This window comes from Podarcis filfolensis (assembly GCF_964270895.1).
Source record: "Podarcis filfolensis genome assembly, chromosome: 1".
Lineage (NCBI taxonomy): Eukaryota > Metazoa > Chordata > Lepidosauria > Squamata > Lacertidae > Podarcis > Podarcis filfolensis.
The window spans coordinates 63,357,777-63,382,522 of record NC_139604.1 but is presented as its reverse complement, the minus strand read 5'-3'; the positions used below and the strand labels follow the sequence as shown (position 1 = coordinate 63,382,522).

The 24,746-nt window shown below is 44.4% G+C and overlaps 1 protein-coding gene across 1 annotated transcript in view; it reads right to left on the bottom strand.

Annotated features, from left to right (window-relative positions):
• CD81 (CD81 molecule) overlaps window positions 1–24,746 on the bottom strand; it is a 55,520-nt gene that overhangs the window by 8,197 nt on the left and 22,577 nt on the right. Inside the window, exons 2-4 of the mRNA XM_083588902.1 lie at window positions 21,817–21,931; window positions 8,580–8,677; window positions 5,900–5,974 (exon numbers count right to left, since the gene is read on the bottom strand). Coding sequence (XP_083445028.1) covers window positions 5,900–5,974; window positions 8,580–8,677; window positions 21,817–21,931 — 288 coding nt within the window. The remainder of the gene's footprint in view (window positions 1–5,899; window positions 5,975–8,579; window positions 8,678–21,816; window positions 21,932–24,746) is intronic.

The window sequence follows — 24,746 nt, the reverse complement described above, 5'->3', positions numbered from 1 at the left end:
AAAGGTCTGTCGCACTCTTGAAAAGAGAAGGCAATTCAGCAAGGTGGAGTTAAACAGTAAGAGGAGTGGTACAAGTTGGATAGGCCCTCTGCCCTCAATAAATGCTAGAGGAACTCAGTGACCAGTCCTTAATTGAGTCAGGATAATTTTCAGTTAAGAGTACATGGGTTTGAACCAACAGTCTCCTGCAAGCTTCACGGGTCCTAAAGCAGGTGAACAATATTACAGTGGTACCTCGGTTTTCGAACAGCGAAGTTCCCGAACAACTCAGAACCCAAACGCTGCAAACCCAGAAGTAGGTGTTCCGGTTTTCAACCTTTGCCCCAGAAGCCTGAGCTTCCATTTCTCCTGTTGCACAGCAAATTTGAGTGCCCCACATAGTAATTAAGGCTTATTTGCTCCCGTTTTACCCTTAAGCAGCAAATTTAAGCCTCCCCCCATCGTAATTAAAGCCTTCTGTTTCTGATTGCAGTGTTCTGAGGTGATATTTGGTGCTTTCGCTTTTGCTATTTTTTGCGTTTTTGTTTGTGTGGCTTTTTCATTTTTTTGTCTGTGGCTTTTTTTTCATTTTATGATTGATTGATTGTGTGACTGCGGAAATGGATAAAAGCCCCCCATCCAAACAATGACTATAATCAGTACAGGTAAGAAAAAAATTAATTTTAATTTTTATCATCTACAATACTGTCTTATTTATTTTATAGTACAGAACATTGATTATTGCTTTCATTTTGTGGATCAATGGTCTCGTTAAATAGTAAAATTCATGTTAAATTGCTGTTTTAGGGGTTGCTTTTAAAAGCCTGGAACGGATTAATCCATTTTGCATTACTTTCTATGGGAAAGTGTGGCTTGCTTTTGGAACACTTTGGTTTTGGAACGGACTTCCGGAAAGGATTAGGTTTGAAAACCAAGGTACCACTGTACTGGCAATATTGGTGCTCCAAACCAAGGACTAGTTGTTGATACATGGAAAGAGCTGTCCAGAGGCTTCTCTCATCAATGTAGTGGAGCTGGAACATGTCCCTGTTTTTGTCTCCCAAAAGGCTAACCATGTGGATTCCATTATGCCATTACTTCCCTCTCCCCAGGGTAGTTTCTAGGCTAACCTCAAGGTGTTAGTTTTAATCTTTCAAATCCTACAAGAGCTGGGTCTTGGATATTTGAGAGGATGCTTTCTTCCATGTGCACCTCCCTATTGTTTCTGAGGGTGTCTTCATCATAAAAGGGCGAGGTTGGTCCATAATGGCAATAGGGGCTATTTGTTGGGTCCCTGCAATTGGGGGAAACCCCCCCATCACAAACATGCCAAATTGGTTTGTTGAGGAAGACTATGAAAGCTTCTTTTTCGATAGACTTTTAAGCCTGCAGGGGAAACCTGTGCCCTCCAGTTCTCCCCTTGTGTGCTTAAAAAACAAAGCCAAGTGCTAAATAAAGCATCAAGATTGTCATGCTCCAGAGTCAACAGAGTTGCAGCAGCGCAAATGCGTTGTGGATTTAAACTCTTTTAGGGAAACACATGCGTGGGCCAGCTGTTTGCAGCTGTGCTAAGGGGAGCATGTCCTCTTCACATCCCAATCTAAGCTACCCCTTGGGGAAGTAGGAAGTTGAGAAACAGCATGCCAGATTTCATTTTAAAAAGGAAGAATGGGAGGCTGTTTTTATTAAGGGATAATTTGCCCTAGGGGAAGACCATTAAGGACTACAAAATCCTCCTATTTCATTTCTTCAGTGCCATCTGGAACTGGCTAGTGGATAAAAACACTGATAATAGAATTTCCTCCCACTGTGCACAGCCTGCAGAAGGGCTCAGATGACACCAATGCTAATAAAAGTGAGTGGTCATTTGATACAGAGGAATGAGTGAGTGTCATTCAAATTATTCCCACATAGCGTGGCTGTGTGGTGCTGGTGTTAAGCTCTTTCTCGTGCAATCACAGGAACCCCACACTCCTCGTGGTGGGATGAGAGAAATCAGTATCATCTCAGTGAAACAACATAATCAAGTTTGCCTCCACAGCATGCTATAGTGAGGTTCAAGGGTTGTGTGTGTGTGCACGCGTGAGAGAGAGAGAGAGAGAGAGAGAGAGGGAGGGAGAGATGAAGACAACAAGTGCAGACAGGCATGAGCAGAAATGGGGGGGAAAACTACTAGTTACTCTCAGAAATAAAATCTTTACCACAGCGCTAAACACATAGTCTCAAAATCTATGTGCATGAATATTGCGAACTGGATGAATATTGCGAACTATCTTGTGAGAGAATGAAATTCTGGAATTTTGGGATAGATAACATCTGAGGCTGCAGTGACCCAAACGTAGTAAGAGTGATATAAATACAACTTAAAGTAATATTGTAAAAAAGTAGGCTACTGAAGAGGTCCAAAGTTTTCCAACTGTTATTCAACAGGATGTAATGAGCTTGTATATAAACAGGTTTCCGCAATCATCACAAAGCCCTTGATTATGCAAAGGATGCAAGGGGGTGGGGAGAATCCACCATCTCCTTGGCAGTCTCTTCCAAAAGATAATTGCTCTTGCAAGTTTAAAAAAACACCAGTGTCCTTTATTTCAAGCTATTCATTGCTATAATCATTATAATGCTTACCTTGGCTTGATTTAATAACCCCCTGCATTGCCTAGTTTTTTTCTCCCTGTGAGAGCATTTATTTATTGCCCCCACAGCCATTAATCTACTTTATGATAAGGTAACCAAATCAGCATCTTTTATTACATAACTTCTTCCTGGCTCTCCCTCAACCTGTGTTTTCATTATCCCTTTTAAGTCTAGACATCAGAACAACTTGCAGATGCATAGTTTTCCATAGCCTCAAACTCCATAATAATGTTCCTAAAAACACTGTATTATTTGTGTAACCACAATGTTGTGGTTAGCCACAAAGACTAATATGGGGAGAGAAAACCCTTCTCCAAGTCTGAAATTTTTATCTTCCATTACATAGGTATTTGTCTTATATAAGGCTATGCACAGAAAATCAAAGAAACTATGAGATGAACTGTCGTGGCCCCAAATGCACAATTTTAGGTTTTTTCTATCCCAAATGGTCTTGCAGAAAAATGAATGTGTATACGCAACCCACAAGCAACAATGCTAATCCTTACCACCTTCTGGACTTTGGGGAAACACCTCAAAGGACTAGGTTTGACATGTGTTCTTTGTTGCAGTACTAACGGCTATTCAAGGATATAACCACAATATAGACTGCATGATACTATAGGATATTTATTTTCTGTGTTTTTAGCGGTTCTTGTTTTTATGTCAGTCACCCCGAGTCCTATCAGGGACAAAGGTGGGATATACTACTACTACAGTGGACGCTCAGTTTGCGAACGTGATCCGTGCAGGAAGCACGTTCACAACCTGCAGGATCCGCAGCCTGCAGCGCCTGTGCATGCGCTGAAACCCAGAAGTAACCTGTTCCGGTACTTCTGGGTTCAGTGCAGTGCGCAACCTGAAGCATCTGTAACCTGAGGTATGACTGTACTACTACAACTACTGATGAATGACAATAGCAAACTTGCTATCTGAGTGATAACCCCCATAGAGTCATGTGCAAGGATGAAGCACAGGAAACTGGGTTGCGCAGTCAGACCACTGTGGCCCAGCCTGTACAGTATAGTCTACACTGACAGGCAACCCTTGCCAGTGTTTTAGACAGGAGTTTTCTCAGCCTTATCTGGAAGGCAGTATCAGTAGGTTTGCGGATACCTTAAGGTTTGTAGAAATAAATTTTGTTTAAAAAAAAAGGCACGAAAAACACCCTAAAGGGGTGACAGCCTTCAGAACATCCTAGTGAGGCCTGATTGTGGTCAGCAGGCACAGCATGCTGATTGGCTGTTGCTGGTGGGGGATATGGGAAATGGAATGGAGTGCGCTGGGAAAGGGGCTGTCCGGCACCTTGAACAAATGCACTCTGCACAGCGACATTTTGTTGCAGGTTCCACTTATCCACAATCTATTTCACAGCTATTCAGTAGCTGCCAAACATGCCACAGAAATCACAGAAGAGTTGGAAGGTACCCTGAGGATCATCTAGTCCAAACCCCCTGCAATGAAGGAATATGTAGCTGTCCCATACAGGGATTGAACCTGCAACCTTGGCGTCCTCAGCACCACGCTGTAACCAACTGGGAAAGAGGCCGGATCACCAACACTCTCAAAACTCTGAACATAGTACCCCCTATGTTATTCAGGTTAGAGCACTCAGCTGTCAGAGGGACCGTTGCCAACACTTGATCCCGAGGCAACACTTGTCTTTACCGAATCACAGGAATGTACAACTGAAACAAAGTCTATATTTAGAAACTCTCTTGTATTATCCAGCCCTTCTCGCCTGGGCCTCTTGTTTCCCGTCTTCCCCTATACTGAAACTTGGATTGGAAACTCTCAGGGCAGGGAGTTGTATTTTGTATGTTGCTGCAGTCTGTGGAAGCGCTTAGGGAACAACTGTATACATACAACAGAAGTTCTGCAACAGCTATGGACTAAAACATTAGCATGATCTCTGGCTCTTAAACAGATGCAGTTGGTTCATCTGGCCTCCAGAGCTAGACGGATGCTCTCAGCAGGTAGGAAAGAAGGGTGGGGCAAAAAGTTTGTTGAAGCAGCAGGTTGGGATATTGTGTTGCTGCATAGTTCCTGACTATCCTGGACATCTGCAAAAGAGGAGCTGCAAACACCCTTCCCCAACCTGGTGCCCTCAAAGCGTTTTGGACTATAAACCACATCAGCCACAGCCATCACAGCTGTCCAAAATATGTGGAAGGCACCACACTGGGGAAAGCTGCTACACAGAAGGCAGAACCATGCTCTGCCTCATGTGAATGTGCCCTCTGGTGATGTAGTTGCAGTATTTTATTTCAGAAGTGGGAAACTCAGGACCAAGGGTGATATCCAACAAAGCAGTTCCCCTCCCTTTCCTCTTCCTGCACCCTCTTCATATCTGCTCTGCAGAGTCAGGGGAATCCCCAGAACCAATTCAAGGGGTGCATGGCCGACACACAGGCAGAGGAGGAGGGAAGGTTCTGCCGTGCAGCCCAAAATCATTGCACTAAGCTAACTAATTTGTTGTATACCACCCCAAATTCCTAACCTAGCTTCACTGTAAAGTTTTGGGAGTAATCACCATGGCGCTGTGGGTTAAACCACAGAGCCTAGGACTTGCCAATCAGAAGGTCGGCGGCTCCCGTTGCTTGGTCCCAGCTCCTGCCAACCTAGCAGTTTGAAAGCACGTCAAAGTCCAAGTAGATAAATAGGTACCACTCCGGCGGGAAGGTAAACAGCGTTTCTGTGCGCTGCTCTGCTTCACCAGAAGCGGCTTAGTCATGCTGGCCACATGACCCAGAAGCTGTACGCCGGCTCCCTCAGCCAATAAAGCAAGATGAGCGCTGCAACCCCAGAGTCGGTCACGACTGGACCTAATGGTCAGGGGTCCCTTTACCTTTACCAGCTCCCTGTGCCAAATTAGATGTTAAAAAGAGGAGCTGGTCTTATTTTCCTTGCAATGCATCAAACGTAAACTATGTGGAGGTCAACACGCCAGGCATTTCCTCACATCACTGTCTGAAGGGAGGAAGGGAGAGGTCTAGCATGCTGTCACACCTAGGTGCTGGTATGTGGAGAAAAACAAGTAAAGGAATACAAAACAGCCTGGTTATTTATAAATATATTTTTGGGCATCCAGCCTAACCTACCCTCAACAAGGGGTTTTGCGAGGGGAAACTACGTCACTTTGCAAACTTAATAGGTTTTGGCCTAGGACACTCATGCTACATTAAAAATGTTGGCCTTTAAGGTACCATGAGATTCTTTGTCATGCTGGAAACTTACCAGTTCTGCATAAATATACATTATGAATCCTCCTAATGAATCCCCTTACCTGATCCTTATGAACAAAGCCCCAGATTCCAGCAGCCACTTCACAAGCAAACAAGATTACGAGGCATGTGAAAAACTGTGAAGAAAACAGATCAGATAAGAAAAGGAAGTAGTGCTCTCGGGTAACATAGAATGACTTTGGTAGAATGACTTTGGTAGGTGTGTGCAAGTACGTTTAAGGGGGTGTCAAGAGTATGGGATTAAAAAGGGTCAATAATGAACTGCATGAATGGAGAGCCATAACTATCTCACCAGGACAATAGTGGCCTCTTTGAGAAACCACGAATCAATGTGTATTCCACATCCCCATACAGTTCAATTCAAAGGGAATGCATTCTGCTTCTGAGCCTTCCATTTAAGGCTGCTGTCTCATTGTAAACAGTGGCTCAGTTGGCAAGCAATGCTAAATCATAGTTTTACGCATGGGTAGGCTCTGCAGATGTTATAGACTACAACTCCCATCAGCCCAAACCAGCATGGCCAATGGTCAGGGATGATGGGAGCTGTAGTCCACAGCATCTGGAGTGAAGCATCAGATTTATGCACTTCCAACTCCTCCACCTGCAGAGTTTAGTTCTGTTTTTAAAGGATCTCAGCTTACTGCTATGTACAAACCAGAAATCCTGTTTTTTGTTTTGTTTTTATAAAGCTCTGGCTAGCTTAATAAGGCAGCTTTATAACTCATGGTTTGAAATTGAATTATGACACTGACTAGAGTCTGTTTTGCAGCAAGATATTTGGTTCATATGTCACATGAAGCAGAGAGTCTTTAAACACAGAACAGAACTTGGCAGAAGTTCTCTTCTTGGCCATGCAAAGAGGAAGAAAGCAGTGAGGGAGCACAATGTGCTAACACAGCCAGTGACTAGAAAGACCAGGATAAGTAGCACCAGCACAAAACATTGTGCACTAGCATCACAATGCCAGAAGACAATTGCAAACACTCTGGTGTAGCTGAGAAGCCTTGAGAAAAGGCCTCCTGTAGCAATATCTCAGCCATTCATGCTCATCCTCTAAAAAACGCTGGAACAATGTTATACAGTAGTGTATTTTGGAAAGTTGCAGCAAAATCCCACTACTTTCCAGAAAGTCCTCAGACATTTGTCTACAATGCTCAAGAGACAGTTACGAGCAATTGCTACTGAGCACTTCAAGTGCCAGTGGACGTTTTATATACAGAACAGGAGAAATTACAGTGCTTCCCAGAGGACTTGCAATAGCCTGGCAGAGCACAAATAACAGAGAAGCCAGGGAGTGACAGCTTCATAAGCGACAACGGGGTAGAAGAGTGCATGGGACTGTCCAGTGAAGTCTCCAAATTGTGATACTCTCACAAGTCTCCAATCAATTTACAAATGTAGACCACATGTAAAGGGGGGAGCTTGAGCATTCCCAGGGCACGATAGGGGTGTGTATGCAATGAATTATAGCAACACAAAAAGGAGGGTACGTATACGCACTCCATCATGGGCAAGAAAGAAAATGCAACCTTAAAAAAGGCAAGAGGCAATGATGGTCACCAACTTGGATGGCTTTTCAAGAGGATTAGACAAATACATGCAGGATAAAACTATCAATGGCTACTAGCTATGATGGCTACGTTCTGCTCCCACTGTGGGAGACATTATGCTCCTGAATACCAATAACTGGAAACCACAGGAGGGGAAGTGCAATGTGCTCAGGTCCTGCTTGTAGGCTTCCCACAGGCAGCTGACTGACCACTGGAATAGACGGGCCACTGACTTGAACCAGAAGGCTCTTCTTACATTCTTTTTTCCAAAAGAGCACTACTATAAAACAGGGAGGGTAGCAGCCTTGCGACTTTGTGTTTTTAATGCCAGACATGGTGATGCAGCCAATTAAGTTCCAAGTTTAGGGGTTATTTCCCCTAAAACTGCATTCTGCACATTTCAGGCAGCTTTGCTGTTTTAATTTATTGATTGTGGATCTATTTTCCTGGGGCTTGTTCTCCTTGCTATTTGCAAGAGTTCAGCCTTTGTTTTGATTTTGGTCTTCCCTTGGCAGACATTTAGTTTCACTGCACTGACATAATTTAAAAGCAGGGCCAGGCAACCAGCAGCTCTCGGGCCTTGTTTCAAAAGGCCCGTGTGAGCAATCCACCCAGGGCTCTGGCAAGAGTGATCTGTCCCACCCTTGGCAGCCTGCTGGGTAGAGAGGATGAGAGGGAAGGAGGCAGGCAGTGGGGATAGAGGCAGACAGAGAGAGAACATGAATCTCAGAGCACTTCATGAACCAAGCAAATACTACTGTCTCATTTTGTACTAGGACATACTGCTGTTCTCTAGGAGGACAAGGCAATCTGACACAAATAATAATTTAATATTTGGGTAATTTAGATACCTAGAGATACAATAACTAAACCACGCATGCTTGGCTTTCCCTTTGTCACTGAGCAACATAGTGGCAATATGCTGAGCACCCTTGGGATTTAGATGGTACCACAGAAGTCTTTCACAGACATAAATTGGGATCAAATAAATCGCAGGAGGATTCTGCAGTTTCCCCATTTCTTCTGGACAAAAGCTGCCAGCTAAACAGGACCAAAAGTGCACTTAAACCACAGATATACTTGTCCCCTCAATGGACACCAACCCTTTCTACTGCTGGATTATCATCAAGGTATTAAGAGGAAAGGTAAGGAAGTAAAAATGGTATCTCACTGTTCCAAGAAGGCACTGTGACTCCTGAATGGCACCATAGCAGCCCAGGAAACCCACAAACATCATCACTGCTCCAACAGCAATCAGGATGTAGATTCCTGTCAGGGAAGACAAAAGGAAGGCACAGGCATCAACAAAGGAAGTCTGATCAGAAACAGCTTGTGATGAGGGACGTGCATTTGTTTAATCCAGAACACCACCACTCTGCTCACACCAGCAGGGGAGGAAGGGGGGGCAGGCAAAGCCAGCCTGGAGCTGTAGTAGCAATTGAACCCACACCCATCAAGTGGGGCTAGCTCAGAATCCATTGGGTCAGTTCTTCCCTGGCCCCAGAACATCCCGTTTTGTGGCTTTCCATGGGCTACTGCCAGCAAGAAGCCTGTCAGTGGGTGAAACAGGAAGCTTTGCAATAGCAGAGTGAAGACAAGTGTCTGTGGGCAGAGGCCGGAACAGATGGTTTGGATGGGGCCAAGAAAGATGGTGGCATGGGTACCTTTATTTTTGTTAACACGCCACTTTTGGATCTGTGCATGCAAATTGAAAAGCATTTCATGTATCATTGGTCAAACTTCTGAATCCTTTTAGTAGTTGCATCCTCTTTCTTGATTTCTGGTGGTTTCCTCTTCAATGAAGCTTGCGGTTGATACTGAACAAGAGGGCAAGTCATCATTATTTATGCCTGTGTTTTGTTACCAAAGCAGCCTTTCATCACCTTCTATAACGTTCACCTTCTCATTTCACTGCTGCTATTTTCTCTCCCTTTTTCTGTTTTTCTTTTCTGTACCCATATGAAGGGAGCTTCTAAGTTCAGTGTGCTTAGATGTGATCCGGAATCCTGAACAATCAGGGACCCAACCATGGGGAGGATTCTAATCAGTCTCACCTGAACTTACCTGAAAGACCCCTTTCGTACCTTTGCAATGAATGCCTAAATCTAGCTTCTCAGTTCAATATAAGCACCAGAAAGAGGGCTGAACTAGCCAGGCCAGCACCAGCCCACAATAATTCAGGGCGCACCACAGAACATGCCCCAGAATCCTCTTAGACATAGAAGCCTCAAATAAACCTACTGGCAGTTGAGCCACCATAAAAGGGTTCCGCAGTGGCAGAAAGTTTTGAACATCACCGTTCAAGAGAATCAGGATGAAGCCAGCATGTTATGAGAGATAAAAATGAAACTGTATGATCAACAATAATGTTCCTATTTATAAATTTCCATGCCACTAACTGGTAACTTAATCAAACGTCATGGCTGGTTAGGTAGGGAAAGAATGGGGTGGGGGTTATACTTATCCCTGAAAGCAACAGTGCAGCATCAAAGAGTCCTATAGCAATATATAGGGAAGTTCTAAAAGGAAATGTCAAGAGCTCCCAGCACCTTGTTAACTGCTGACAATGAAACACCCTAAATCTGACTGTGCCTACAGAATGCCAGCCATGAAGAAAGCCAACTTGTTACAGATACTGTCCTAAACCGACAACCTGCCAAGCACTTGACACAGATGGTGGAGAGGTGGGAGGTGAACTGCTTGCTACTGTAAAACACAGAGTGGGGTGGGGGTGGGGGTGGGAGGGCAGAACTTTACAGTCATATAAACCTGAAGGCTTGTTATAAAACAGAAGATGTCTTTCCATCCCATTTGTTGTGAAGTAACATTCTTCAGAGGGAAAGGAGCTCTGCTTTTAATCTAGAATGGGTTCAAGATGAGAAACGGCAGCCAGCCAATACTAGAGAGGTCTTATGTGGGCCAGGAGGCATTGATCTAATAGGAATGGCATAAACACACTGTCAGGTAGATCGGCAGGAGGCCAGAGGAGAGACAAGGAACCCCACACAAAGACCTTTCACAAAAGCTTTTGCAAGCTGCACAATTACTATTTTGGGGGTGTGCAGCTAAAGATTTTTTTTTTCATTTTTGATTAAAAAAGGAGAGATATGCAAAAACAAAGACAGAAGGTCATCTGTTAGTACTAATATGTGAAAAGGTTTAATCTCTCCTGTATCAGATCATGAAGAAACAAGTAGATTAAGTAGCCGCTTTCCCCCAAGAAAATTATCACCTCCAGGCAGAAAAACGCCTTTCTAGATAATGCAAATATCTGCAATGAGCACAGAACCAGACACTGGTGCTATCATTACCAAGCTGCATTATGTAAGGTAGCTCTTTATGGCATTCTGTAAAAAACACTATCCTGGTGCTTCTAGTAAAAGCCTTCCCTAGCCCTTCTTGAAAACACCAGGCCTTGAACCTGCAACCTTAAGGATGCAAAGCCTACACTCCTAATACGGAGATGTGGTTTCCTGCTCTTGCCTTACTGGGAGGAGGAGACCTACAGAAAAATCTTCCCTCTCCCCTAGCTGTGCCCTGGCCCTGTGAATTAAGAACTTTCTAGAAAGAGATGCTTTTGGTTTGTAGAACTGTTATTCCTGCATTCAAGTCCCAAAACGTGTTTTCTTGAAAAGCAAGTGCCACCCATTCCAACGAGACCTGCCCTCAAGCAGCCACGTTTAGGACTTCAGCATGGAGAAAGATGAGCTATTACAACCCCAGCAAGGAAGCTGCTGAAAGCCAGTGGCTTTCCAGTGCCAGGATGTCTGCATTACTAACATTTGTTTTGTGAATCACTGTTAATTACATAATTATCACGGTTTATGCATTTCATTTTCCCGACCTCATTGTTCACACTCTTTATCCCCCCCACAAACCATGTGTATATATGTGGTTGCTAACATGTCTTCCCATTCATCATTCATTTATCCCACACTTTTGTGCATTTCTGTGTGATTTTCCTAACCACATATTCAGAGTGTGTGTGTGTGTATAGTTTGTGCATTTATTGCGTTAGGGCAACAGGGAACTTTAATTGTGCAAACCTAAAGTTAACAGCATGTACCTAAATCCCTCCCACAAAATAGTGACAGTCTGGAGGCACCACAAGTCTTAAAGGTTCAACAAGACTCTTGTTTGCACACTGGAAAGGCATCGGTATGCAGCTCCTCCTGACCACCTCAAATTTCTTTGGCATAATTCACAGAAGAAAATAATTCAGGCAGTTAGACTCGAGGAGTTTTCCAATACTCAGTGACTTCATCCTCCTGTTTCTTGACAGGCACCCAAGAGAGTAGAAGCTGTTCCATCGTAAGCAGTGGGATGGAGAGTGGGAAAGAAGTGTGATAATGGAACTGAAGTCAGAAAGCAATAAAATGATTGAGAAGCCTTTGGGAGAAAAGCCAGATTCATTCTAAGACACAGACAGACAGCCTTTATTGAGTTTATCTTTGTCCCGGAGAGCCAGAGCCAAATAGACAACTGGAGGCAAATAAGAGTGGGACTATTCTATGCAGTTTTAAAATGAAAACAACAACAAACCTCCCAAGCAGACAGACAATGGCCCCTTGTATCCAACTAAACTGAATTCAGCAAAGTAGAAACTACTTTTAAGAAAATGTAGCAGTGTAGATTTAATGACATGAGATAAGCCACTTGCATCTGCAGCATCTGAGCCTGTGGGGAGCATCTCTCTCTCTCCCCCTGAGACTAATCTCTTTATATTGGACACTCTACAGTCAAGAAGTTGTTTTCTCTGCAGAGTAAGTGCTGAGAGTTCACCCTATGTGTGGAACTCCATAAGCAGTTCTGGAGAGAGTTGGGTTGGTCAGCACTGCGTTTCCTTTTTCAGAGAAGAGTAAAACAAAAGACCCCTTCTTGACCCTTCAGTAACTGGGGTCTCTTCCAAATCTCTCTTGGAGCCACCCAATCATTTGAATGCAGACAAATGCTGTTCCATTCAGACACATTTCCTTTATGACCAAACCTTCATTAGAGTCATACTTGTCTCTCGTCAAAAATTGCTTGGCACCCCCCCCCCTCAAAAAAACTGTGTTGTACAACCATTTATTGAAGAGCTACACTTCTGGTGACAGGTGAAACTGCATCTGCCATCAGGATTAGCTCGCACAACTGGGTTTTTAGGATCAGAGCCAAAACTTAGGCTGTGAAGACAGATCCATCTCCTCAGTCTTCAGCCCAGAAAACAGGCAATAAATGCATCCATAGAAACTCTTGGAACGCTGGAATCATCTAGCTATATCTCTTCCTGCTCACACCTGCCAATTTCACTACCTGTTGTTGTCAAACAGGCAAGAGAAGGAACAAGGCAAAGTTTAGGCAGAGCACTCTCTTTATTTCCTGACCACATTCTTACTCTTTTCATGTTTTACAGGCAACATAATCAAAGAAAGGGAACATACAATGATTTATGAGTGGGGTAGTGTGGCTAGAGCAAAAGTTTGATTTCTTCTTAAACTGTGGAGCCTGGGAACTTAAGAAGAATGGGATAGGAAAATATGTAGCAGCAAGATTGCTGGGACCATCTTGGCCATCTCTTAGTGCAGACCCAGGTCACTGAGCCTGAGCTTCCATAGCTGCCACTCATCATGAACCACCATTGACAGGATTGGCAGCAACAGCAGCAGATACGTTCTATGCTTATGATAATATTTTATTCTTGTTAATTGTGCTGTTTTAAATATGCATTTTATATTTGATTTCCTATAGTAATGTTTCCTTTCAGGTTTTTCTTAGAAAACTTTGCTGCGTTAAATGTGCATTCTGTGGTTGACCTGCTTTGTAATGTTCTGTTTAGAAATCTTTAAGACAACATTTTAGTTTCCTGTTAACTATGTTGCTTTGAATGGGTATACTTTACATTTGACATTCTCTAGGAATGTTTTGTTCTGGATTGTTTTATTTGATGTTTTAATGTGTTGTAAAGCACTGTTTGTTTCTTAAAAATATAAAGTGGTAAAGAAATGAAATGAATACTACGTCTACCACTATTACAGGTTAAGTGTTTTCCTTCACTTAACCAGGACATTTCCTCCAAGTAGTAGAACCAGGAACTGTAATAAGACTTTTACACGGAAACTCCCCATATAGTTGTAGTGATTCACACCCTGAATATCTCTACAGGTAAGCCTACTCCAGCCTTCTCAAGTGATACAAGTAGGAGTAGGAGAAAAGTCTACTCCTTGCTTTCCCCTGCCTTCCTGAGAAGAACTTTCTACACTACATGGAGCCTATCTTGTACCGAAAGAATGCTATCTGGCAGGAAATCATTCCAGATGTTCTCTGGAGAATCTCACATCATGAGTACTCCTCCTCCAGTAACTCTCCCCACCCGCTGTAGCTCCATGACAAAAAAGACAAAACTCTGAAGCCAAACTTTCTGTACTTTAGGTAAAAGTATACAATCCCCTTGCTATTGTGGGATCACAATGTAATTCCAACAAACTGATTAGGAGATCTCTCTCTGTACAAAAAGACACATGAGAAAAAAAATTAGAAATAATAAATTTGGAGTGTATACTAAAAAAGCATCAGTGAAGAATTTATAGGATCCCTTCTATAGTCATGCGCGTGCGCGCACACACACGCATATATATATAAATGTGTGAACCTTAAGTTAAAAAAAGTGACGGAAATTGCAAGATAGGCAGACATACTGAGGGAGGGCACATGTCCTTCAGCAGCTCAGCCGAGTGGGAGTAGTCAGCAGCTCTCTTATTTTGGACTCTGTGCTATTTGCATACTCTTTCAGATTCATTTGCTGTCTCTTTTCTTGGTGAAAGGGGAGAGAAGATGGGAAGTCCCTGCTGAGGAGCAGGTGGGAAGTCCCTGCTTCTACCTTCTCATGAGAAGAAGAACTTTGGTTATTTTGCGGTCATGAACAAGTTCTGCATATTGCTGCAGCTGCAATGGCAAAGTCGAGCCCAGCCATGGGGAAGACCTCTCAGGGATCTGGTGTTCTCTGGCTACTAAAAGTCAGCCCTGGACAGTCCAAGCAGTCAGCTCTGGAGAAAAGCCTGAAATTCAAGTCTTCCTGAAACTGATTAGAAGAGCTACAATTTTAAAGAAAAATGAAAAAAGAAAGTTGTTCTTCATGTTTCACAGGTTTTTAGACTGGATGCATTGTTTTACGATGGATGCATTGCCCAGAACTCCATGTTCAGCCCAGAGGAGCCAAGGGGGAAGAACGTTGCAAAACTGACAAATCAAAGGAAAAGTCTATTTAGAAATAATGCGTACAGGGCATAGGAAGGTCAAAGGAAGGTGGAAAAGGAGCATGCAGTAAATCAATACTGGGAAGCTATTTAGTCCAACAACAGTTATGTTGCATCTATGTGCCTAAAAGAGGACCCTCTTGTCTCATCTGTCTCAGAGTGGTTTAACCATCAATCCCTCTCCCCAAGGAACTCTCTAGCTCTGTGAGGGGAATAGGGGTCTCCTAACAACTCTCAGCACCCTTAACAAATCACAGTTCCCAGGATTCTTTGGAGGGGGGGCGGTAGCCATGACTGGTTAAAATTGTATAATTCTATAAAGAAGGCTGATCGTCGAAGAATTGATGCTTTTGAATTATGGTGCTGGAGGAGACTCTTGAGAGTCCCATGGACTGCAAGAAGATCAAACCTATCCATTCTTAAGGAAATCAGCCCTGAGTGCTCATTGGAAGGACAGATCGTGAAGCTGAGGCTCCAGTACTTTGGCCACCTCATGAGAAGAGAAGACTCCCTGGAAAAGACCCTGATGTTGGGAAAGATGGAGGGCACAAGGAGAAGGGGACGACAGAGGACGAGATGGTTGGATAGTGTCTTCGAAGCTACAAACATGAGTCTGACCAAACTGCGGGAGGCAGTGGTAGACAGAAGTGCCTGGCGTGCTCTGGTCCATGGGGTCACGAAGAGTCGGACACGACTAAACGACTAAACAACAACAACAACACTTTAAATGTATGGTACATATTCATTTTCTTTTACTTTCTTGCATGCCCTCTAGCTGTTCAAACCAACCCATGAAGATGTTAGTCGATTCTGGGGCAAACTTACAACCCACCACTGATCTTTAAATCTGTCACGCTCCCCCACAAAACTATGGGTTGAATTTGTTTTCTTCTGTAACATGGGAGCCAAGAACACCTGTATCTCTAGCTTTCTGGTGATGGAGAAGCAGGCAGCGGGAACCTAGCTTTTCTTAGCCTTTTCCTACCACGCTTGCTGATTCTGTTGCCGTTCCTGTCTGGTGGGTTGCAGTGGCCTAAGAAGGAAACAACCCACCCCCAAGGAAAATGCTGTGTGTACAAGCAGTCTCAGAATAGTACAGGCCGACTACTGGGGTGGAGCTTTCCTTGGCTGGGTGGAGAGCACTGCTCAGCTCCCTTAAGTCAAGTGTCTGGTCCTTGGCACTGCATCCTTCCAGAGGATAGCTTCCCCTTTGGCAACCCCCCAAAGGTAGCAGCTCCTTAAGCAAGGACTCTTAGGGCCGGGCGAATAGGGCTGAGAAGGAGGGACAGTCCAACCCTTGATGACACACATACAGCTCTCACCCCCAGATCATTCAAGGGAGAAATTCCTTAAATAAAAATGACTCCCAAGCCAAGTTTCCTCTGTAACAGGGGTAACCAGTGCGGTTCAGGTCTTGTTCAATTACAACAGCCATTTTTCCCTGATCCTTCGCCATGCTGGCTGGAGCTGATGAGAGCAGAGATATTGGGGTCCAGTCCTCCTCTTCCAGGGCTGTTTCTACATTTGTCACCAGGGGGACATATAAAAAACACATGGGAACCATAATTCAGACCTATCAGCTGTGAATGCATTTTGCAATTCAAAGTCAGGATATTTCTGTCTTATAACCAGAGTTCATAAAGTTGTTTGCATCTACCTTCTAAGCCCCATTGAATTCACTGTGATAAATATGCTTAAGCATTGATGCATCTGACGTTGAAACCAGAGCAATTTAAAAAAGAACCAGTAGAAATAGGATGAAAGGAAACAGGTGTTAGGAAATAAGAGGCCCATTGCTTCAAGTCTGTAAGTCTGCATCTGTACTCCAAATGCCTATATATATATATATATATATATATATATATATATATATATATCTAAAAGTTAGAAATAATTTTAGCCACCCAACTATTTGGGATATCCATAGCATAAAAATGTTTCACAGCTAGCATGCCTCATGGAGTAATGATTTGGTGCTGTGACACAGAACCAGGTGTGCAGGGTCTGGAAAAAACAACAACAACAGGGAAAGCAACAAGTTGCTGCAGGATACTCTTGCATTTACTATAGGGGTCTAGCACCTATGGAGTACATGGCATGTGTCCACTGGGATCCATAACTGACCGGCTGTATAGACCTGAACAAGAACCAGAATCAACCAAGGCACCATGCCAATTTAAACAAGCAGTCAAAGCAAATGTTGGGAGAAAATACTAGGAGGATGCATCTTCATGAGAGGTTATATATATTCTGGCAGGGGCAGAGAGACACCCTGATCTCAAGCTTTTTTATGAGCTGGGGGGTACATTAACCAAGACCGCAGCTACTGCCCATTGTAGCAATGGCTTCGTAGCCAGATACCATTGTGGAAAGGCCTTGGGACTGTATCACTGAGGGTAAAGCTTCTCTTTTTCTGCCCTCATCTGCCGCCCTCCATTTCACATCGCTGCCCGGCCCTTCCCTCCTCCACTCCCAGGAGAAGGAACTCTTCTTTCTCTAGCTGACGGTAAACAGGCGCCGTGGCACGAAGGCCCAGCCTTCACAGCCAGAGCTGCAGTGGAAGGAGGGGGCGGGGAAACACACACACAAACACACACACAACCTCCTGCTAGCATTGAAAAAGACATCCAGCTGCTCCACTCACTCTGCCAAGATGGGAATGAGGAGCTGCCGAAGAACAAACACAGAAAGCAGCATAGGGGTGGGAGGCTTCTCTGCAGCCAGGCAGGGAGCTCCATTTCTGAGAAGGGAGATGCAGCCATCCCGCACAGACACACCCAGCACACACACCACAAATGTCTGCCCCTAGTCGGCTCCTAATCCTCACAGCTGCCTGTTGCTTCCCACTCACTCCGCACTGCATCCCCCATCCGTGGCTCGTAAGGGCTTTGGCAAAAGTGATCGCACTGAGCTGCTGCTCCTCCTCCTCCCCAGTTATTACTTCCTTGCCACTGTGCTGATCTCAGTACACTACAAACCCACTCCCTCAAAATGGTCGCTTCAGAGGCCATCTCATGTAGGCAAAGCCAGCTATCAAAACACGGCTTGTTAGCACAGGGCTGGTAGCAGGCTGGGCACTCTACCCTGAAAGTTAATGCTGTCTTCTCTCCCTTATAGCCCAAGGCTCGGATGGAGCTTAAAAACCACAAGATTCAGCAGATGGAACATACAGTACTCCTTGAAAGCTCAGCTTTTATTTTTTAAACGTTTCTAGAATTCACAGTTGAAGAGGGGAGGGAAAATATTGCTTGCGTGCTGGCATGTTTGTTGAAAACAAGAAGAGGGAAAGATTTGGGATGGGGGGTGGCTGGAAGGGAGGGAAGTCTTTCAGCACAGCTCACAGTTCATGCATCTTCTAACAAGCTGAAAGTTCCCCCTCCTGCGTTCCCACACCCTCACAAGAGAAATGAAACAACACATTCCATATGCTGTGACCTCCCCTCTCCTTTCGGATTGCAGAAGCAGACCAATTAAGCAACATGCATTTGAATTTGCAAATGTGTCCTAATATACAGTACGGAGGATATTTTATGCAGAGGACAGCTCTACGTTGAGTTTTAACATGCAGAAATGCTCCAGTGTCTGAGGTCTGAGAAATGATACAAGGGATGTGGAAGCAGAGCAGCACATATCCTTAAGTTCACTGGACAGCATTCCTGTTTTCCTCTCTCTTTGTGAACCAGGAATAGCCAAGTGGAGTGGAGTCACTAGAGCAAAGCAGGGTGTGGCAAGTCTGGAAACAAATCTTTCAATTAGAAGCCATCAGAGGCTCCAGACTTGGGGAGCCTCGGGTTGAGAACAGTTGAACAAAATGGCCTGCTATTTATTACTGAATGGAAATTAAAAAACAACCCTGAGGAATCCAAGCAGCGCCTTTTCTGCATGATTCTCACACAGCAACATGTTGGCAGCTCCACAAGAGGGTGGGCCATATGTTTTTGGACACAAGAAGCTAATTCAGCTGCGCTTTTAAAACTCATGTCACTCACAGCTCTGCCATATCAGCTTCTATTAATAAGGTATCTGAGCTTCTCTCGCTCACACCCACACACGGCAGGCATATTAGGAATATTTCCAATGTTACTAGGAAGCAGATTGCTGGATGTTTAACAAATACTGGCAAAAGGGAGAGATAGAAAGACAGTGCTTCCTTCAATAGGGCAGAAATTCTGGAGAAATAACCTGCTGACCTGACCAGACCACACCACACCACACCACTTCCTGGTCTTTCTGCCTTCTGTTTCCATGCTGCTCCACATCCAGGACACAGGACTCAAAGCCATCATATTCTCCCAGTCAGTGCAAAAAGCAAGTGGGCAGCATGCAAAAAACCCAATCATGGAAATAGGCATTGAGGCACACATCAGTGCTGGTGGCGCTGCCAAGCTGTGTGAGGAAACTGGGATACCAAAAGCAGATGCTCTGCACAGCTTAATGCGCTGTAAGCTTTGGACTGCTGCTCCTGCAGGGATGGATGATTCCAAAAAAGGGCTCTGCTTCTGAGCAAGTCAGCAGTCTGGCTGATTTACTTACAAAAATGAGAGAGATCATATTAAGCCTAAGTACACTTATCCAGGCAGGCAAGCCTGGAGAACATGAGTCACGTTGATCACTGCAATTGAAGACAGCTGCTCCACATCCTCCTCAGCAGAGCCATAGCTCCTCACCATTCAGAGGCTTGGAGCAAGAGCTGCATGCAAGCAAAGGTCTAGCAGGGGTGAATGTTGGTAATCTTTGGTAATATGGTGCGCCCCGAGCAAGGCCAAAATTGGGCACTCCCAAATGAATTTTGCGCCACCTCGGCTCAGCACCCTGTGCAGGGGAACCGCCCACACTGCCCTAAATCCAGTGCTGGTTGCAGGGATGTCTAGGATCCTGAAGCAAGTGATTCCTTCCTCTCTCACCAGCCAAGTGCCTCTTCCAAGTGGGCCCTCACTGATCTGCATTGCATTTGTAGGTCTCCTTGTGCCTTGCTGCCCCAACGTCCCAATCTGGTTTTGGAAGAAAGCGCTGGGACTTTTGCTATGTTTTCCTGTTACTAGCTTTAGGACAGGTAGTCAAAGAGAGAGTTCCTGTTCTATTCCTCTTCTAAAACCAGTGCGGGATTTACTAACCAGCCCACCCCCAACAAAGTCCATAGAGCAGGAACAGGAAAAACTTGTGGCATGCCAGAAGTTGCTGGACCACAACTCCCATCATCCCTGACCACTGGTAATGCTGGCTGGGAATGATGGATGTTGGGAGTCTCAGCAACATCTGGAGGGCCACAAGTTCCCCTCATGCTCAGCATCAGGTGGTATGTATAGAACTTTATACAGATTCAGCTGTGGGAAAAGATGACTGTGCTTGAATGTCCGCCCCCGCCCTATCCCACACTCAACACATTCAAGAAATGCTTGCCTTTGAGTAAAATACTCATTGCACAAGAGGATCAACCTTCTCTATTCCATTTGGTTCAACAATATTGAAGCATATTTATCAAAATAGCCTCCTGCTTTTTGATAAAAAGGCTCTAAAAGCTCTTCAGTTTGTATAAATCAAGATAATGTCACTTCCAACAGTGCCTTACATAAAGGGCTACCATTTATCCTAAATTTGTCAAAGGTTGGCTCAAGAGCCTTGCAATTCAAATCTGAGCATTTTTATTCAATTTTTACAATCAACAGCCTTCCCTGTAACCGAAGTTCTCTGAGCAGTTTACAGGGATTAAAACCAAACAAAAAGTACAACAAAATGAAAATAAAACAAGGGTAACACAATTATGACCAGTCACAGTCCTGTTTTCCATCAGCCATTAAAGAACTCTGAGATGAGCCAAGCAGCTTACTTCTATAAAGCAGCTAAACCAGGAGTGGGAAACCTCACCCAACCTGAATGTGGCCCTTCAGTTCTCTCCATTTGGCCCTCAGAACTCTCCCCAGCTCACATCTCTGGCCCTACTTCACATAGGAATGTGTCCCTGAGCTCTAATAAAGCTTCTGGTCTGTCTGGATGGAGGGCAGAGAAGGGTGTGCGAGTGTGTGTGCAGAAACTTCACAGGTGGTGAAATTTACATGTGTTCCTCTGGCCACTCTGGCCTCTGCTCCCACCCACCACTGCCATGTGGCCCACAGATGGTTGCCCAAAAGGGAATGCAGCCGTTGGGCTGAAACATGATCTCTCAGTGCTTGAGACTGACTAATGATAAATCCACACAAGGACACCAGAGCAAAGCAACCTATGGTGGGCGGAATGTTAAAGAGTCAGGACGTAGACTTCAAAAGTGGTGGTGGTGGTGGAGTCAGAAGATGAGGAGAGGAGAACAGGAACGTCAGGGATAAGGTACAATGCAATAAGGTATTCCTACGGACAGGCGCTCTGTTAGGTTACTGATAACAATGCAAAAGTTTCTGCTGTGGCTGATTCACCTCTTAAACTGAGAAGTGCCACAGATATAGGCACTTTGTCAGATTCTGGGGGTTTGAGTTTTGGAGACTACATAATTATTTCGCATGCACATTTAGGACAGAGCATGATACGAAGCTCCAAAAGGGGCTAGGAGATGGTCTGCACTCTGTAACCCAAAGCTCTGTTTGCAGGTTAGTTCAAACTAGCCTGGGTTATATACTGTGTCCAAAAGCAAAATGTCAACAGTCAACAGCTGCACCACTTTCAGTAGGAAGAAAAGTTTAGTTATAATGTGTATGTTTGCCATTATAGAAAATAGCTACCGTATTTTTCGCTCTATAAGACGCACTTTCCCCCTCCTAAAAAGTAAGGGGAAATGTGTGTGCGTCTTATGGAGCGAATGCAGGCTGCGCAGCTATCCCTGAAGCCAGGAGAGCAAGAGGGATCGGTGTGCACCAATCCCTCTTGCTCTCCTGGCTTCAGGGATAGCCACACAAAGCCTCTTGGGTGCAGCAGGAGCGCTCCTGCTTCTTCACTCAAGAAGCTTTGCATTGCTTTCATGTTTCTTGTTTTCCTCCTCTAAAAACCAGGTGCGTCTTATGGTTGGGTGCATCTTATCGAGTGAAAAATATGGTATTCTCTCTTTTTTCCCCTCCTCCTTTTTTTGCATTGCTTTATTAAGGACAGATAAAGTTCCACAGAGCTGTTGAGGAACAAACCGCTTTTCCATCCCATCTCATTCTTACAACATTCCAGCGCCCTCCAGCCCCCATGGTTCCTGCTTACCAACGTAGTATGTGCTAGGAGCCGGCTGGTCATCTAGCCTCGATTCCAAGATACTTGAGGTCTGCGAATCATGACGAAGCCACAATGCCACACCTAGAATTATTCCTCCTGCCAGCTGAAAAGAAATTTAAGAAGGCAGGTTAACATGACCCCTTCAAATAAATGGAGGAAAAGAGATTGCTCATGCCATAAAATGATTCACCAAAACATCCCAAACCTCGTCACACACCCAAGATGCACCAAACACCCAGGCAAATGTGGGCAGGGTCTGTGAAACGGGATGAGGGATAAGAAGAAGAAGAAGAGTTTGGCTTTGATATCCCACTTTATCACTACCCGAAGGAGTCTCAAAGCGGCTAACATTCTCCTTTCCCTTCCTCCCCCACAACAAACACTCTGCGAGGTGAGTGGGGCTGAGAGACTTCAGAGAAGTGTGACTAGCCCAAGGTCACCCAGCAGCTGCATGTGGAGGAGCGGAGACGCGAACCTGGTTCCCCAGATTACAAATCTACCGCTCTTAACCACTACACCACACTGGCTCTCAAGAGATTAAATGAGGTTACAGTTTTGTTTAAAAGGCCTCATCTGTACCAAACACATATCCAAACACAATCCTCAGGTTGACTTAGTCATTCATTTCCCTCCAGCAACCCAAATGAGACACTTATTGATAGGGTTCTTTTCATCCCAGTGCGATTAGAAAGTTATGTTTGAATCTATGTCCTAGTGTATCAGCTGGGGGCTACATTGGCACATAATTAACGACAATGGCACTCAAGTAGCAGAAGAGCATTTCTAGTGCCTTAACTACCAAAAGTGTGTTTGTTGTGAAGCATCAGAAAATGTGCAAAGTGTCGCTCAAAGAATTTCATTTCATGAAGACCCTATGCTAGGATACTTGTACTGATGATTGTGTCATATTCTTTAAAATATATAGGCAATGATTGATGAAGCTACAGGTGTCGCTGAATAATTTTTCTACTGATCATGGGGTGGAGTCTCAGCATCTTGAATCATTCTTGCACATCCCCATGATGGCAAATTATGACACACCTTTTTTTTTATAAAAAAAGTATACTTAAACTGGCTACTTTTAGCTTTAAGGATATTAAAGTAGCCAGTCTTTTTGAAATGCAGGTTTATATATTTCTTCTTTTTTGTACTTTCTTCCAAGCAGAACAGGAAACATTACATAAAGGGGTAGGGGTAAAGTTAAGATACCCCTGACCGTTAGGTCCAGTCGTGGATGACTCTGGAGTTGCGCGCTCATCTCACTCTATAGGCCAAGGGAGCCAGCAATTTGGGGTGAGGAGGAGAAAAGGCAAGAGAGCGAAAAACACTGTTGCACTAACAGAAGTCTTTGCAGAGATGTCCACTAGTGGGGCTCATTAGTTGAAAGCCTCAGGGTAGCTTTTTGAGGGAAGTGACATAGATTTTGCAAAGAGAAGTTAGACACTGGCCTTGTTTTCATGTCCCAATATGCCACAACCAATTTGGGGACATCCAGACTTGCCCTTGCCCCACCGCTTTCACCCAAGGAAGCCTGATCTTTACCACTGAATCAGAGAAAACATCAACAGGATTTTCTTGGGACTGATGCTTCCTGCAATTTATTGCTAAAGACTAGATTTCCCAGGAAAAAGTGGTGGGGGAAGGGCAAAACTGCTCGAACCCATGCCTAGAAAGTGCATGACAAGCAGAAACCACTCAAACTCATGCTTTCTAGGCATGGGACAAGCACAAGTCTAGACGAGCCCTATGCTGTATACTGCTTTAAGTTCCAATGTACCTCCTTCCTGCCATGGGCTTCTCCCTCATGGAGCACCTTTGGGGCTCAAAAAAGTCACAGCGTGGCTTCTCATTATGTTTATTTTTCAAATTTATTTTGTCAGGTGTGTCCAACTAGCAGTATGCCAGAAATAAGCTAAGACCAAACCTTGGTTGATTTCTGGCTTACCACATGCGGTTTGTTTGAAGCAAGCAAGCAAGCCATAGTCTGGATATGGATAACACCAAAAGCCGCAAAGAACAGCCACACACTCATCCACTCCTATTTGTACACTCATAGGAAGGTGAACATGGAGTGGTGGATACAATCAACCTGGCCACCACTTACTTCATCCTTCTGCCACCACTCTCCTCTTCCTCCTCATTTTTAGCCTTGCAACAACACAGCCTCTATATTTTAACTGCATAATTCAGGTGTGCACCGAAGCGCTGTAATGCACCTGGCATAAGGTGATGCTGTGGGAACTTGGGGTTGTGCCACAAAAACATTCTCATTTCCCCACATCTCACATCTCTGTAGCTTTCTCCAGTGCAACGTCTTTACCGGCTACAAGATATATCCAGTTTTAAAATACTGGTTCTTTCTCTGAGATACCAAACCAGGATTATAGTCGCACAGTTTTTCCCATAGCTTCTTCCATTCAAGGAGTGGTATTTTCAAAAGCAAGGCAATTCAAAAATCATGGGAACTGAGTCTAGTTTTGCAAAATACAGTGGTACCTCAGGTTAAGTACTTAATTCGTTCCGGAGGTCCGTACTTAACCTGAAACTGTTCTTAACCTGAAGCACCACTTTAGCTAATAGGGCCTCCTGCTGCCGCCATGCCGCTGTCGTGCGATTTCTGTTCTCATCCTGAAGCAAAGTTCTTAACCCGAAGCACTATTTCTGGGTTTGCGGAGTCTGTAACCTGAAGCGTATGTAACCTGAGGTACCACTGTAAACATGGTATGAAGGATATTTAAATTTGGACTCCAAAAGACACTGAACAGGTGAGAGAAGAAAGGTAAAAAGAGACAAAAGTATGGGAAATGCCCGGGCCAAGCTTGTTAAAAGGGGTATGTGGTACAGCTGCACTGAATCTCCCTCTGCAGTACAGAAAGAAAGAAATCACGCTAAAGAAGATGGAAGCAGAGTTTAGTATT